General features: G+C 42.6%; 1 protein-coding gene across 8 annotated transcripts in view; it reads right to left on the minus strand.

Annotated features, from left to right (window-relative positions):
• DPF3 (double PHD fingers 3) overlaps nt 1-13949 on the minus strand; it is a 318642-nt gene that overhangs the window by 107039 nt on the left and 197654 nt on the right. For all 8 annotated transcript variants that reach the window (XM_068254103.1, XM_068254102.1, XM_068254107.1 and 5 more), the window contains exon 4: nt 4452-4576. In XM_068254103.1, the coding sequence (XP_068110204.1) occupies nt 4452-4576 (125 nt within the window). The remainder of the gene's footprint in view (nt 1-4451; nt 4577-13949) is intronic.

Genomic DNA, 13949 nt, shown 5'->3' on the forward strand with positions numbered 1-13949 from the left:
CCTGCCCCAATGTGGAAACGCTCCCCCGCATTACGGAGGGGATTTGGGGGGACAGGGACCCCCGTTAAGCCGCGGGATAGCAGCGTTTTAGCAGGGGCACACATGCCCCTGCTATATATGAGGTCTGAGGCGAGATCTATTCTCGCTTCATACTCTCTTTAAAATACATATAATATAATTCTAAGCAAAAATACCACCCAAAGAAAGCCTAATTTGCGTCAAAAAAAGAAATTGATCATTTTGGTGTGATAGGTAATGATAAAGTTCTTGGCGAATGAATGGGAAGAGCGTGAAATGTGAAAATTGCTCTTTTTAAGGGGTCAGAAAAAACTCGGTATACAGAGGCGCCAGAGTAGAGTAAAACGTTTTAAAAACCGCTTGAAAGCAGAGGGTGATAAGGTGGACTTACCTCCCTCTTACAAAAAAAGAAAACTCACTTGAGTCTCAATAAAACAGAATTGACAAATAATTTATTCAACTCCACAAATGCAACGCGTTTCGCGGGCGTGACCCCGCCTCTTCAGGCAAAAATGGGAGCACAACTCAGTGGGTCAAGCAATAGGTTTGAGCGCCTCTGCTTTTAAGCGTTTTTTTAAAACTTTTTACTCTACTCTGGCGCCTCTGTATCCCGAGTTTTTGCTGATCTTCTAGTCCACCCTGGGTGGAGGGGTGCATCCCCATCTACTATCTACAGAGAGCTGCTTCTTTACCTGAGTGGGGTCAGGTTCTAATGCTCCCCACCTGCATTTAAAGTGGTTGCCTATGGGTAACCCGTGTTTGTGAGTATATATACATAAAATTGTATTGAACTCTTCATTTTACCTGACAATACTGCACCATATTGGGCTCTCGATCCTCTTCTTGTTTTTAGGCATTTTTTAAGGGGAACTAACCTTTTTTGCTGCCATTAATTAGGTTTTCTTGGGGTGGTACTTTTTGCTGAGCATCATTTTACTTTATTTTCTTATTATTCCCTTTAAAATGCATATAATTAGGAAAATTCATCATTTCTTAGTTTTCTTCAACTGCATTGTGGGCCATTTATATGGATACACCTTAATAAAGTGTGAATGGTTGGTGATATTAACTTCCTGTTTGTTGCACATTAGTATATGTGAGGGGGGAAACTTTTCAAGATGGGTGGTGACCATGGCGGCCATTTTGAAGTCGACCATTTTGAATTGAAACTTGTTTTTTCAGTAGGAAGAGGGTCATGTGACACATCAAACTTATTGGGACTTTCCCAAGAAAAACAATGGTGTGATTGGTTTTAACGTAACTTTATCCTTTCATGAGTAAGTTACAAGTTTCTCTTTGTTTACAGCCATTGACATGTCGTCGAGGTTAACACGTGAGGAGTGGATAGAAAAAGTGTTGATGTCTGGTGAATGCAGTAACCGGGTCATTGCAGCAGATTTCAATGCAAGATTGATAAATTGACCCAACATGCGCTAAAAGCTCAACAGTACCTTTATTAAAGGATTAAAGGTCAGTTTAACCGATCAAATGAGGTCACACTCTTGGTCCAATCAATCACTCTCACAGTCCTTCACACACACCTACAATAGAAGGGCCCTTCTATACTTTGCTTATAAAGATGTGCACAGAAAAAAGGAAAAAAATGGATAAAAAATTTCAACCATTCCAATTTGAGGTATAAAGTTCATTTAGATCTGCCAGGAAGCGTTTCCGTTATGTCCCCTCATTAAATGATAGCTTTACAGTCATCTGTTCCATAATTTTAAAACTTGGAATGTGTCTCAAAGGAAAACAGGGGTATATATATGCACTTACAGGTCCGTCTTGAAACAGCTCACAGCTCCGCTGATATGATAGTTCTTACCACCGTAGAATATCTGGTAGCAAACAGTCTCGGCGTTGCTGTACACGCTAGTGGATCAATGCGGCAAACGTCACTTCCGTATGTCAGATGCACGGGTCCGCTCGCCGCACTTCCGCCCAGCTGGCTGTTCACACTCGGCTATGGGTGACGTCACCACTGGAGATCCCCGGACCTTAGTTTGCAGGCTGCCGTTGCGAGCTACGGTGACCCGCCTTGAGTCCGCGATCACTGCCTTTCTTTTACAATCAACCCTTGCGTCTCAACGCGTTTAAGCCCAATAGCGTGGGCTTTCTTCAGGAGAATTTGCTTGAGGTTATCTGGAGCCCGTATTGTGCATACTCCTTATATATTTATTCCTCATTTATTCCGCCCACCATCTTACTGGGGTCATAGGTCACAGTTCAAAACTAGAAAAATAATAAAAACAGACTTTTACTCAGGTCTATTCTCTAAAAAACTGTAAAAGATGTTTCCTGCCTTTTGATAGTCTGTCCTATCGGGTTCAGGGGGCGGGGCTAGATGCTTCCTCCAAGAAGAAAGTGGGTAGAGAGAGCTCTTGATTTATATGGAATCCTGAAGCGACCTTTGGGATGAAATGCAACACAGGCCTAACCACTACCCTATCTGGGAAAAACTCCAATAGGTTATTGGCACAACCCAGGGCCTGTAAATCTGAGACTCTCTTTCCAGACGCCATAGCGGTTAGAAAGACTGTTCTTAGGACTAAATTCTCCAAAGAGATTGAATGAAGTGGAAAGAAAGGAGGGGAAGACAACACCTCCAATACCATTGCCAGACCCCACTTTGGGAAGAAAGGCTTTCTAGGTGGACGGATCTTGAACACTGCTTGCACAAACTGTATCACCAATGGATGGACAGCCCATCGGTGGTTTGTCAAGGCTGAAAGAGCAGACACCTGAACTTTAATAGCTGCCACACTGAGACCCTTGTCAACTCCTGATTGTAAAAAATCCAATATATTCTAGCAGCCTGCAAACAAAGGTCCGGGGATCTCCAGTGGTGACGTCACCCATAGCCGAGTGTGAACAGCCAGCTGGGCGGAAGTGCGGCGAGCGGACCCGTGCATCTGACATACGGAAGTGACGTATGCCGCATTGAACCACTAGCGTGTACAGCAACGGCGAGACAGTTTGCTACCAGATATTCTACGGTGGAAAGAACTATCATATCAGCGGAGCTGTGAGCTGTTTCAAGACAGACCTGTAAGTGCATATATACCCCTGTTTTCCTTTGAGACACATTCCAAGTTTTAAAATTACGGAACAGATGACTGTAAAGCTATTATTTAATGAGGGGACATAACGGAAACGCTTCCTGGCAGATCCAAATGAACTTTATACCTCAAATTGGAATTGTTCGAATTTTTTTATCAATTTTTTACTTTTTTCTGTGCACATCTTTATAAGCAAAGTATAGAAGGGCCCTTCTATTGTAGGTGTGTGTGAAGGACTGTGAGAGTGATTGATTGGACCAAGAGTGTGACCTCATTTGATCGGTTTATCTGACCTTTTAATCCTTTAATAAAGGTACTATTGAGCTTTTAGTGCGTGTTGGGTCAATTTATCAATCTTTTATTACCTTCTGAGGGTTAAAAGGGAGCCCCCAACCAACACGCTGCTCTATAGAATAGAGGACCCCTGGCGCTTGGTGACACATTTTTTAGATTTCAATGCAAGACACATTACGAGACCACCCATCTCCAATGCTACTGTTAGCAAACTGCTGCTAGTTTCGTAAAACTGGTTCAGTGTTGGATTTGCAACATACACTAATGTGCCACAAACAAGAAGATAATATCACCAAACATTCCCAATTTTATTAAGGTGTATCCATATAAATTGCCCACCCTGTATAGTGGTTATGAGGCCTACATTATTTGCAAAACATTGCATTCTGTTTTTATTTACATTTTAACTACACAACTACCACATCACGCCGATGGGTGGGACCGCGGTGGCAGCCCCAGAACCGCCTAACGCCAATTGGCGTTCAGTCCTGGAGCTGCAGTTTCCCAGGGAACGGCCGCGCGCAGGTGTAATCGTTACCTGCCAGTTCATGGAGCAGAGCTCCGTGATTAGCCTGCTAGATGCCGATCGCGGCTAACAGGCGGTTTGTAAACTAAAGGGGAAAGAAATCCCCTTTGTTTACATCCATACAGCGCTGCAGTCTCCGGCAGCGCTGTACGAGAGATCGGCAAACCCCGGTCTGTGATTGGCCGGGGATTGCCGTCCTCTCATAGGCTAATGCCTATGAGAGGCAGAGAACAGGATGGATCGCCGTCCTGTTCAATTAAGTAGGCGGAGGGAGGAAGGAGAGGGAGGGGGACGGAGCCAAAGAGAGCCTCTATGAGGCAAAAAATAAATAAAAATAAAAAACAAGTGCAGCAGCGATCGGACACCTCCGGCGTCATGTCCCCTTAGGGACAAAAATAGGAGGGGAGTCCGATTGCTGAAAAGCCTGCACAACCCAGTGCAGCAAAAAAGGGCCTAGTCGTTGGGGGGCGGTCTTCAAGTGGTTAAACATTGTCCGAACTTTTGTTGAAAATGTTATAGTTTTTCATTTTTTGTAGAATAATGGTAACAATCACCTGGATTTCTTGTAGAGTATCCTCATCTCTGATATCTTTCTTCTCTAGCCCATCTCCTCGTAGCAGAGCCTCCAAGGTCGTTCCTTCTGACATAACACCATCTTTCCGTAAAGGATAATCTACATCTGTTAACGGGGAGAAAATTAGTTTCATCCTCATATCTTTTTTTTTTTTTTTTTTTTATCACAACTGTGACATCACATGTATATTTACAAACTACCACAAAGAAACATTCCCCACAATCTACTTTTCAACTCCAAAGTGGAACAACAGTATTTTATCACACAAGCTACAATAAATTCATACAGTGGGTAAGGGTTGAACAGAAAGCTAAAGTGAATATAAGCTGATAAAAAAAAAAACTATTGTACCTATAGACCTTATCTTTTTTTTGTGTGTGTGAATGTTAAGAGTAAGTTCAAAGTCTCGTGAATGACAACAGTTTTTTTCTATGTTTTCTAGCTCCCACACAGGCAAACATTGACCTACTGAACGTTAAATGCTCTCAGATGTGTTTCTCCGCCACACAGAGTTTTATCAGCTCTAATTGGTTATCGGTGAGAGTCTGACTGATTAGACTAGAGCACTGGATTATTAACCCTTAGGGCCAGTTTCTACTTGTGCGGTGGGAATCGCCGCAGTAACAATTCACATGCGGATGTGAATTTCGCATGCGGTTATATGCGAATTTTCCTGCGAATTCGCATATGATTTCGCATGGATGACGATGTATGCGAATTTAACCATGGCAGTGCTTGTGTGCTTTTCCATTGATTCCATGCAAAATCGTATGCGAATTCGCATGAAAATCTGCATACCAATACTGCATGTGAATTCCCTATTAAATACATTGTATGCGATTCACATAGCGGTATGCAAATTCTGAGGGCTCTGCTGTGCAGATTTTTTCTACACAGAAAAATGCAAAGGAATCCTGACAAGTGGAAACAGTCCCATCCACTTGTATTGGCTATGGGAATTTGCATGCGGCAAACGCATGCGAATTCGCGATAGTGGAAACTGGCCCTTAAAGTGGATCCAATATAAACTTTTACTAATTGCATAACTGTGTTCCTTCCTGAGGCCTTGCAGTTACAGGTTTCCCAACTTAAAAGACCTCGGTCGCGAAAATCTTAACATTTAAAATACATGTAAACATATACAATTAAGAAATGAGTTTCTTCCAGAGTAAAATGAGGCATAAATTACTTTTCTCCTATGTTGCTGACACTTACAGTAGGTAGTAGAAATCTGACAGAACTTACAGGTTTTGGAGGAGCCCATCCCCTTCATAGGGATTTCTTTATTTTCAAAATGCACTTAGTGAATGGCAGTTGCTCCGTCCAACTGCCAAAAAAGTGTATGGTGAGCAGGGAGGCTGCTCAGCATCACTGTATAAATCTTTTTTAAGTCTTTATAAAGAATAAAGGCCACGCTGAGAATCCCCTACGGAGAGATGGACTAGCCAGATTTCTACTACCTACTGTAAATGTCAGCAACATAGGAGAGAAGTAATTTATTGATCATTTTACTCAGGAATAAACGTACTTCTTATTTGTATGTGTTTTAAATTTTAAGATTTTCGCAACAGTTCCTCTTTAACCACTTCAGCCTACAGTGTTGAAAATGGTATGCATCCGAGCAAAGTTCACCTCCCATTCATTCGCCAATAACTTTATAGCTACTTATCACAATTAATTGATCTGTATCTTGTTTTTTCTGCCACTAATTAAGCTTTCTTTGGGTAGTACATTTTGATAAGAATAATTTTTTTCTAAATCCACTTTAACAGGAAGATGAAGAAAGAAATGGAAATTTTTTTTATTATTTCTCAGTTTTTGGCCATTATAGTTTAAAATTAATACATGCTCCCGTAATAAAAACTCATATTTTATTTGCCCATTTGTCCCGGTTATTACACCATTTAAATTATGTCCCTATCACAATTTATGGCGACAATATTTTATTTAGAAATAAAGGTGCATTTTTTCAATTTGTGTCCATCACTATTTACAAGCTTATAGTTTTAAAAAATATAATAAGATACTTTCTTGACATGTATATTTAAAAAAGTTCAGACCCTTAGGTAACTATTTATGTTTTGTTTTTTTAATTGTAATTTTTTTTTTTTTTAATATTTGGGTAATTTTTGGTGTGGGAGGGAAACAGATCATTTTAAATGTAAAATAATGTCATGTAATGTAAAAAATGTATGTGGGTGTAGATGGCCACAGTCAAAAAAGTCCTGGAGCGTACGATCATGCTACCAGGAACTACAAGGAGGCTTAAAACATTTTTTTCGCAGAAATACCGCTCTCTCCGTTTAGAAAGTGTCGTTTTTTCTGTGGGGGACTTAGATCGGTAAATGGGAATTATATTCCCATTCACTGATCGGGGGGGGGGGTGTTTAATGGCAGGCAGCGGGAGCGCGCGCTTCAGGCAGCGGCAGCTGCCCAGTCTATCTATAGCAGCCTTTCTCAACCTTTTTACCTTGGAGGAACCCTGTAAATAACTTTTGGATCTCAAGGAACCCCTGCAAACAATGTTTTGGTCTCAAGGAACCCCTGCATTTATTTTTCAGGAGGCATGGCCTTTAAATAGGTTAGGCTGCTAATTTCACTACTCCCTATTACACTGCCACTCATACTGTCTCCTGACCCCCCAATTTAGTGCTTCTTGTTACAGTACCACCTATTATAATGTGCTTTATTATACTTCCCCCACGATGGGGTAAAATGCCAAGGAACCCCTGCAGAGTCCTCAAGGAACCCTGGTGTTCCAGGGAACCCTGGTTGAGAAAGCCTGATCTATAGACTTAAGTGGTTAAAGAGAACCCGAGGTGGGTTTGAAGAATCCTATTAGGACACAGAGGCTGGTTCTCCATACAATCACCAGCCTTTGTGTCTGTACAATGTCCCCCCAGGCCCCTCTCCTGCGTTCTGCTGCAGAGGCTGGTGATTGTATGCAGAACCAGCTTCTGTGTCTTAATAGGATTCTTTTCAAACCCACCTCGGGTTCTCTTTAAGTACGTATGCCAGTTGCATCAAATTGGTATGTTTCCCCCCATGTTTGTACAGGTCCCTCCATCTGCTCTGGCTTACCTCCACATCATCGATAACCAGACCACCCCCCCTTTGATCTGAGAATGAAAGGAGTCAAAGTGAGCCCCCTTGCTATTTCTCCTGTTTACTCTTTAAAGTCATGACTGATAGGTCAACACTATATAGATAAAAGGAAATAAAATAAAAATACACAAGGAGGAAAATTATTGGCTGCAACTGTTGAAAAGCACTTCTGGTGCCCATATTATACACTGGGTGCCACTATTGCAAGAGGGGTTAATGGCTGCATTTGAAGACCAGGAGGCGGTTAAAAGCTTCATTGCATAAAGTATTGCATCCATTAACCTGTTCTGGTCCCTGTGTGCTTAACACTAACCCCCTACTCCTAACACTAACCACCCTCTCTTAGTGCCTAACACTAACTACCCCCTTCCTAATACATAACACTGAACTCCAGCATCTAAACGGACACTATTTGTAGGAGATTGTCTACAAAATAGACAAAAGGCTGCTCTAATTTTTCCATACATAGAAGCCAATTGGGCACCCAACTCCATGCCAGGGCACTTGATTACCAATACTTTCCATTGGTGTCAATGAGACACCTGCCAATCCCAGCACCCAAATGACCCCGATCCACTCTAGCATCCTCAACTGCAACCAGTAATCCTCTTGGTCCCCACTTGCAGCCAATAATCCTCCTGAATAGCAGTGGTGTTGGTGCACAAAACAGTGTTCATTACAATGCAATGTGTCAGTGTGTAACTACCTTCTAAGTGACCCTGAACACAGAAAAGAAGTCCCCGGATTAACGGAGCCACCAGCGGGACCTCAGAGGGGAACCAGTGGGACCTTGCGGGCTACAGGGGGCTCGAGGAAGCCCCAGGCAAGTCCAGATTCCATTTATTTTCTGTGTTCAGGGTCTCTTTAAGAGAAAATCTTAAAATAAATCACAAAGCAAAAAGTGTCAGATCACAATGCACAATATAGATCAGCAGGAAAGCAAAACGGGTATGTGAACAGATCTGGCAAAGGGCCAGAAATGGAAATTACAATAGTTTGCTTGCCACTCTGATGAACTGCGTGTCAACTCACAACCAGCAGCTTACATAATACAGGAAAAACATGCTATATCAAACAGCTAGCAATCCAAGAGTCTCTCAGTCTGCAACATATGCAGCTGCCCTATCTCCCCTGAGAGGCTGCGTCACAAAAACACAGCTCCCCATGGCCTGGCAAGTCTGCACTTCTTCGTATGGAAGTTCTGCCATGCCCCCCATACTGCATCATGCACTAGGCTTTACAGCATTGTAATGGTTGGGCCAAACGTCGGGTCCCAGTCAGATGTTTATTCCACATAAAACATCCACATAGTAGAGCTTGTAAGGCTACATAAACATTCTTTTAGAGTTAATGAATGGTTTAACAACCGAGTATGGAATATGTTATAACACAGCGAGCACACTCAAATATTTTACCTAAATAATTACATTGTAAAATGTGTAAAATTGCAATAGTAAAGTATGTACATGCTGTATTAATATTTAATAAGGTATCTGCAGCAGAAATGTTTTCATTGTAAACATAGTGCAGCCCTTGTTTGGTTACAAAGCTTTCTAGGATAAAATGGAGCCTGGAAAATGCACAACAATTCACAGGACTTTGCTTAGGCCTCTTTCAGATGGATGGATGAACTGCGAGCTTGTCTGAAAGTTCAGCATCCCGTCTGCTGGCCACGAGTGCCATTTAGGTGACATTAAAGCAAACCTGATAAAGAAATCAATAGGAATGTCAGATGTACAATATGTGGCACTGGTGACCGTATGCGCCAGATAAGTCTACCCGAAGGGAGTGCGTGTGGACTTACTGCGCCTGTGCCCCTGTAGCAGGGCTGTGGAGTCAGAGCAATTTTGGGTACCTGGAGTCGGTGGTTTAAAGAAACGGAGGAGTCGAAGTCTAATTTTTTTTTAACCAAATCCATAGCCTTTTGTAAAAATTACACTAAGGATTCTGAGTCTAGGCGGCGGCAATTTTGGGTATTTAGAGTCTGAGTCAGGAATTTCATAAAACTGAGGAGTCAGATGATTTTTGTACCGACTCCACAGCCCTGATCAGTAAGACTTCCAAACAATCTGCATTGTTTATAAGGAAATACATGTCAGCCCTCACATCCCTCTTAGTTCAGGTGTGCTATAAAAAGTGACAAAAAAGTATGATATAGAATTGTATGTGTAGTACTGATAATAGAACATTAGTAGCAAAGTAAATGGTCTCATTTTTATTTTTAGATATGTAGCTTTTTTTAATAACCTTGCATAATTCTGTCATATTTGCAATTACAAGCCACACTCTGCATTTTAAACTATAAAATAAGCAGAGCTTTCAACTTCCCTGCAGTAAAAATCGTATCTAAATCTGTTTCTTTGATGCATAAGTGCTCCAGAAAACCGCACTGTAGCTGACCAAAGTTGGGTCTGGGAGCTCAGCGAAGCTCTTTTGCATAGTTAACAACCGAAGTTTATTTAAAGTTGCCATACATCTAGCGATTTGGCTGTATGATCGACTATTCAATTCGATTATTTTATGGAATCGAGAATGTAGTGTGTTCCAGATTTCCCAATCGATGAAAATTGGCAGATTTCATGTCGAATCGACCCGCTTAGTCAATGGAGCAGGATGCAATAAGTCAATCGCATAGGAATTGGCTACTGTTTACATGTCATTCTATCGATTCTGAATTGATTTTTGCATTCGGAGCTTGGAGACACAACATTGGTCAGATCGAATGTGAAGGTGAATCGCATAGGATATGGTTTGTAGTGTGTGGTTCACTAGTCGATCAACTTTTGATAAACCATACTGAAGTTGATACCTTAAAGAGACTCCGTAACAAAAATTGCATCCTGTTTTTTATCATCCTACAAGTTCAAAAAGCTATTCTAATGTGTTCTGGCTTTCTGCAGCACTTTATACTATCACTGTCTCTGTAATAAATCAATGTATCTTTCCCCTGTCAGACTTGTCGGCCTGTGTCTGGAAGGCTGCCAAGTTCTTCAGTGTTGTGTTTCTGCTATGAACTCCCCCTTCCAAGCCCCTCTATGCACACTGCCTGTGTGTTATTCTTCTCTCTTATCTTTTACAAGCTGGATAAATCGTCCTCTGAGCTGGCTGGGCTTTCACATACTGAAGAATTACAGACAAGGGCAAAGCTGTTTGCAGGAAGAAACAAGCAGCCTGAAACTTCAGTGCATGAGAACAGGGGGAAAGAAACACACAAATGATCTCTGTATACAGCCTGCTTGTGTATGGATGTATTTTCTATGTGTGGACATACTGTACATCAACCTACTTCCTGTTTTGGTGGCCATTTTGTTTGTTTATAAACAAACTTTTAAAAACTGTTTTTAACCACTTTTAATGCGGCGAGGAGCGGCGAAATTGTGTCAGAGGGCAATAGGAGATGTCCCCTAACGCACTGGTATGTTTACTTTTGTGCGATTTTAACAATACAGATTCTCTTTAATAGAGTCGATTGCTTTGTCGATTGAATCAGAGTCGCTGGATGTATGGCTACCTTAACTCTTCCTGTACCGGAAACAATATTGGAATATTTCCTTTGCTATTAATGCTCTATTGCTTAGCTGTACTACACATTGTTCATTATATCATACGTTTTTGAATTTTGAAATTAATATATTCAGAGGAGGGCAAGGTATGTGCATTAGAGGTTTTCTAAGGGCTTGTTGTTACTCTTTATTATTGTTCAGAGGTAAAAATAGGTCCTATTTTTGTTGTAAGGAAGTTACAGTTGGGGCTGTGCCAGGAAGCTGTGGCTGGGATTTATGCTGATTGTATGTTCAATTCTGTACAAAGGTTACTACACCTTATCTAGGCGTGTCTAAAAGATAGTAACTTTTATTCTAATTAAGAGTCTGTATTATCATTTTATCATCTAAATGTGTGCAGTGTAGCACAAAATATGACATTTGATTTGATATTGTGTATGTTTGCTGACCATATGGAGTTTAAAAAGAATAGTGTGGATTGTGGCAGGAAAATAGTTTTTAAGACATTTGCTAAAAAAATCAACAGAGGATGATGACGTTGATTGGAAGAGAGACCTGCATGTCTTCTGTGCTGAATTCCACATCAGAACTATTAGGGCCTGTTTCCACTACACGCAGATTCTGCATGCAGAAAACTGACTCCAATGAATGCCTATGGGAAATCTGCATCAGAAAAATCGCGTTCAGTGGAAACAGGCCCATAGACATTCATTGGAGTCAGTTTTCTGCATGAAGAATCTGCGTGTAGTGGAAACGGGCCCTTAAACTTTGCAACAATCTGTGCTAATGGAACACTAATAGGATGCAAATCGTAGTGTGCTGGCCATACACAAGAACTAACAATATCAGTAGTAAAAATACCAACAACGCTCACAGTCTAGAATCCCAGATAAACAGATCCCATTAGAGGTACGTTACATAAGCACAACTCTCTTCAGACAGGTGGACATCTTGTAAGCAGTAACTTGGCAGTTCCTCTTTCTCTTGTGACCAATATCATGTTTATGCATGGAAAGACAAGGAAAGCACATACAGTGGGTTGCAAAAGTATTCGGCCCCCTTGAAGTTTTCCACATTTTGTCATATTACTACCACAAACATGAATCAATTTTATTGGACTTCCACATGAAAGACCAACACAAAGTGGTGTACACATGAGAAGTGGAACGAAAATCATACAGGATTCCTAACATTTTTTACAAATAAATAACTGCAAAGTGGTGTGTGCATAATTATTTGGCCCCCTTTGATCTGAGTGCACCCTGGTAACCCTTTTTAGGCCAGTGGTAGGATTGATTGTTTCAGGTACCAGGTCGAGTCTGTGTGCAGGTGAGGACTTTAGAATTTCCACACCAAAACTCAAAGGGCCACACCTAGTGGAGACCAATTGAATGTATAAATGCAGATTAAGGCTGGTTTCACAGAGGGACGTTACAGGCGCACGTTAGAGCAGCCTGTAACGCACTCCAAAGCCCAGCAATGAAAAATCAATGGGCTTTTCACAGTGCCCACGTTGCGTTACATTGTAACGCAGCACGTCTACATAACGTACTGCATGCAGTACTTTACACGTGGCTAAACCACGTTAGACGGTTTGCACATGCTCAGTAGGGTTTATTTTTCTTTTTTGGGGGGCGGAGAGGAGGCGGGGAGAGGCCGCTACGTAGCCAGGCACATGGCTACTTATTATTCACTGCACTTGCAGCGTTTACATCCTGGAGCGGCCGCGGATTGGCTGGCGGGACCACGTGATGCGGAAAGCTCCGCTCACGTGTTCCCCGCAGTGCCTCCGACAGAGCAGGCGCACCAAGAGCTGCTTGTAACGCGGCTCTAGGTAGCGTCCTGCTCCAACACCACCAGTCGTTGCGTTAGGGGCACGTTATGCGACCATAACGTCCCCTAAAACGCAACGTCCCACTGTGAAACCAGCCTAAAAGAATGCACTCACAAGGATTAGTGGAACATGCACATATTAACAAGAACTTCAAACGAACTTCAAACCCGCACCTCAACCTGCGACCCCGAGCCTTCGACTGGCGGAGGAACTCAATGAGTTCTACTGCAGGTTCGAGCAACCTCCAAACCTGCACGTAGACCAAACAACCACGACCAAGGGGTCCCCCCCCTTGGGTGAGCTCAGCGCCCTGGCTCCTGTTGCTGTCCAGGAATTAGAGGTACTCCGGCACCTCCGCAAGCTGAATCCCAGGAAGTCTTCTGGACCGGATGGAGTTTCATCGATCTGCCTGAGAACCTGTGCTGATCTGTTAGCCCCTGTGCTCACCTCCTTATTTGAGCAGTCACTATCAGATGGTGCAGTCCCCTCCTGTTTAAAGCGGTCCGCAATTGTACCAGTCCCCAAAAAATCCGGCAGCACGGAGCACAACAACTTCCGACCAGTGGCCCTAACTTCCAACATGAAGCTCCTTGAGCGGCTGGTCCTTGCCCACCTGAAGAGGTACACGGACGCTCACCTCGACCAGCTCCAATTTGCTTACAGGGCAAACAGATCCGTTGAGGACGCCATCAACGCCTGCCTGGCATACATCACTGTGCACCTAGAAAACCCTGCCTCCTACGCAAGGATCCTGTTCCTGGATTTTAGCTCAGCGTTCAACACCATCTGCCCAGACATCCTGCTCTCCAATCTGGTGCAGCTCGGAGTAGACCCCACCCTTCGAGCATGGATCAAGGACTTCCTGACAAACAGAACGCAACAGGTGAAGCTCGGCAACTGCTACTCCAGCATTAGAACCACCAATACAGGGGCTCCACAAGGCTGTGTACTGTCACCACTACTGTTCTCCCTCTATACCAACAATTGCATATCATCCGTGGACTCTGTGAAGGTCATCAAATTTGCAGATGACACC

The sequence above is a fragment of the Hyperolius riggenbachi genome, chromosome 9, assembly GCF_040937935.1.
Source record: "Hyperolius riggenbachi isolate aHypRig1 chromosome 9, aHypRig1.pri, whole genome shotgun sequence".
NCBI classification, from domain to species: Eukaryota; Metazoa; Chordata; class Amphibia; order Anura; family Hyperoliidae; genus Hyperolius; species Hyperolius riggenbachi.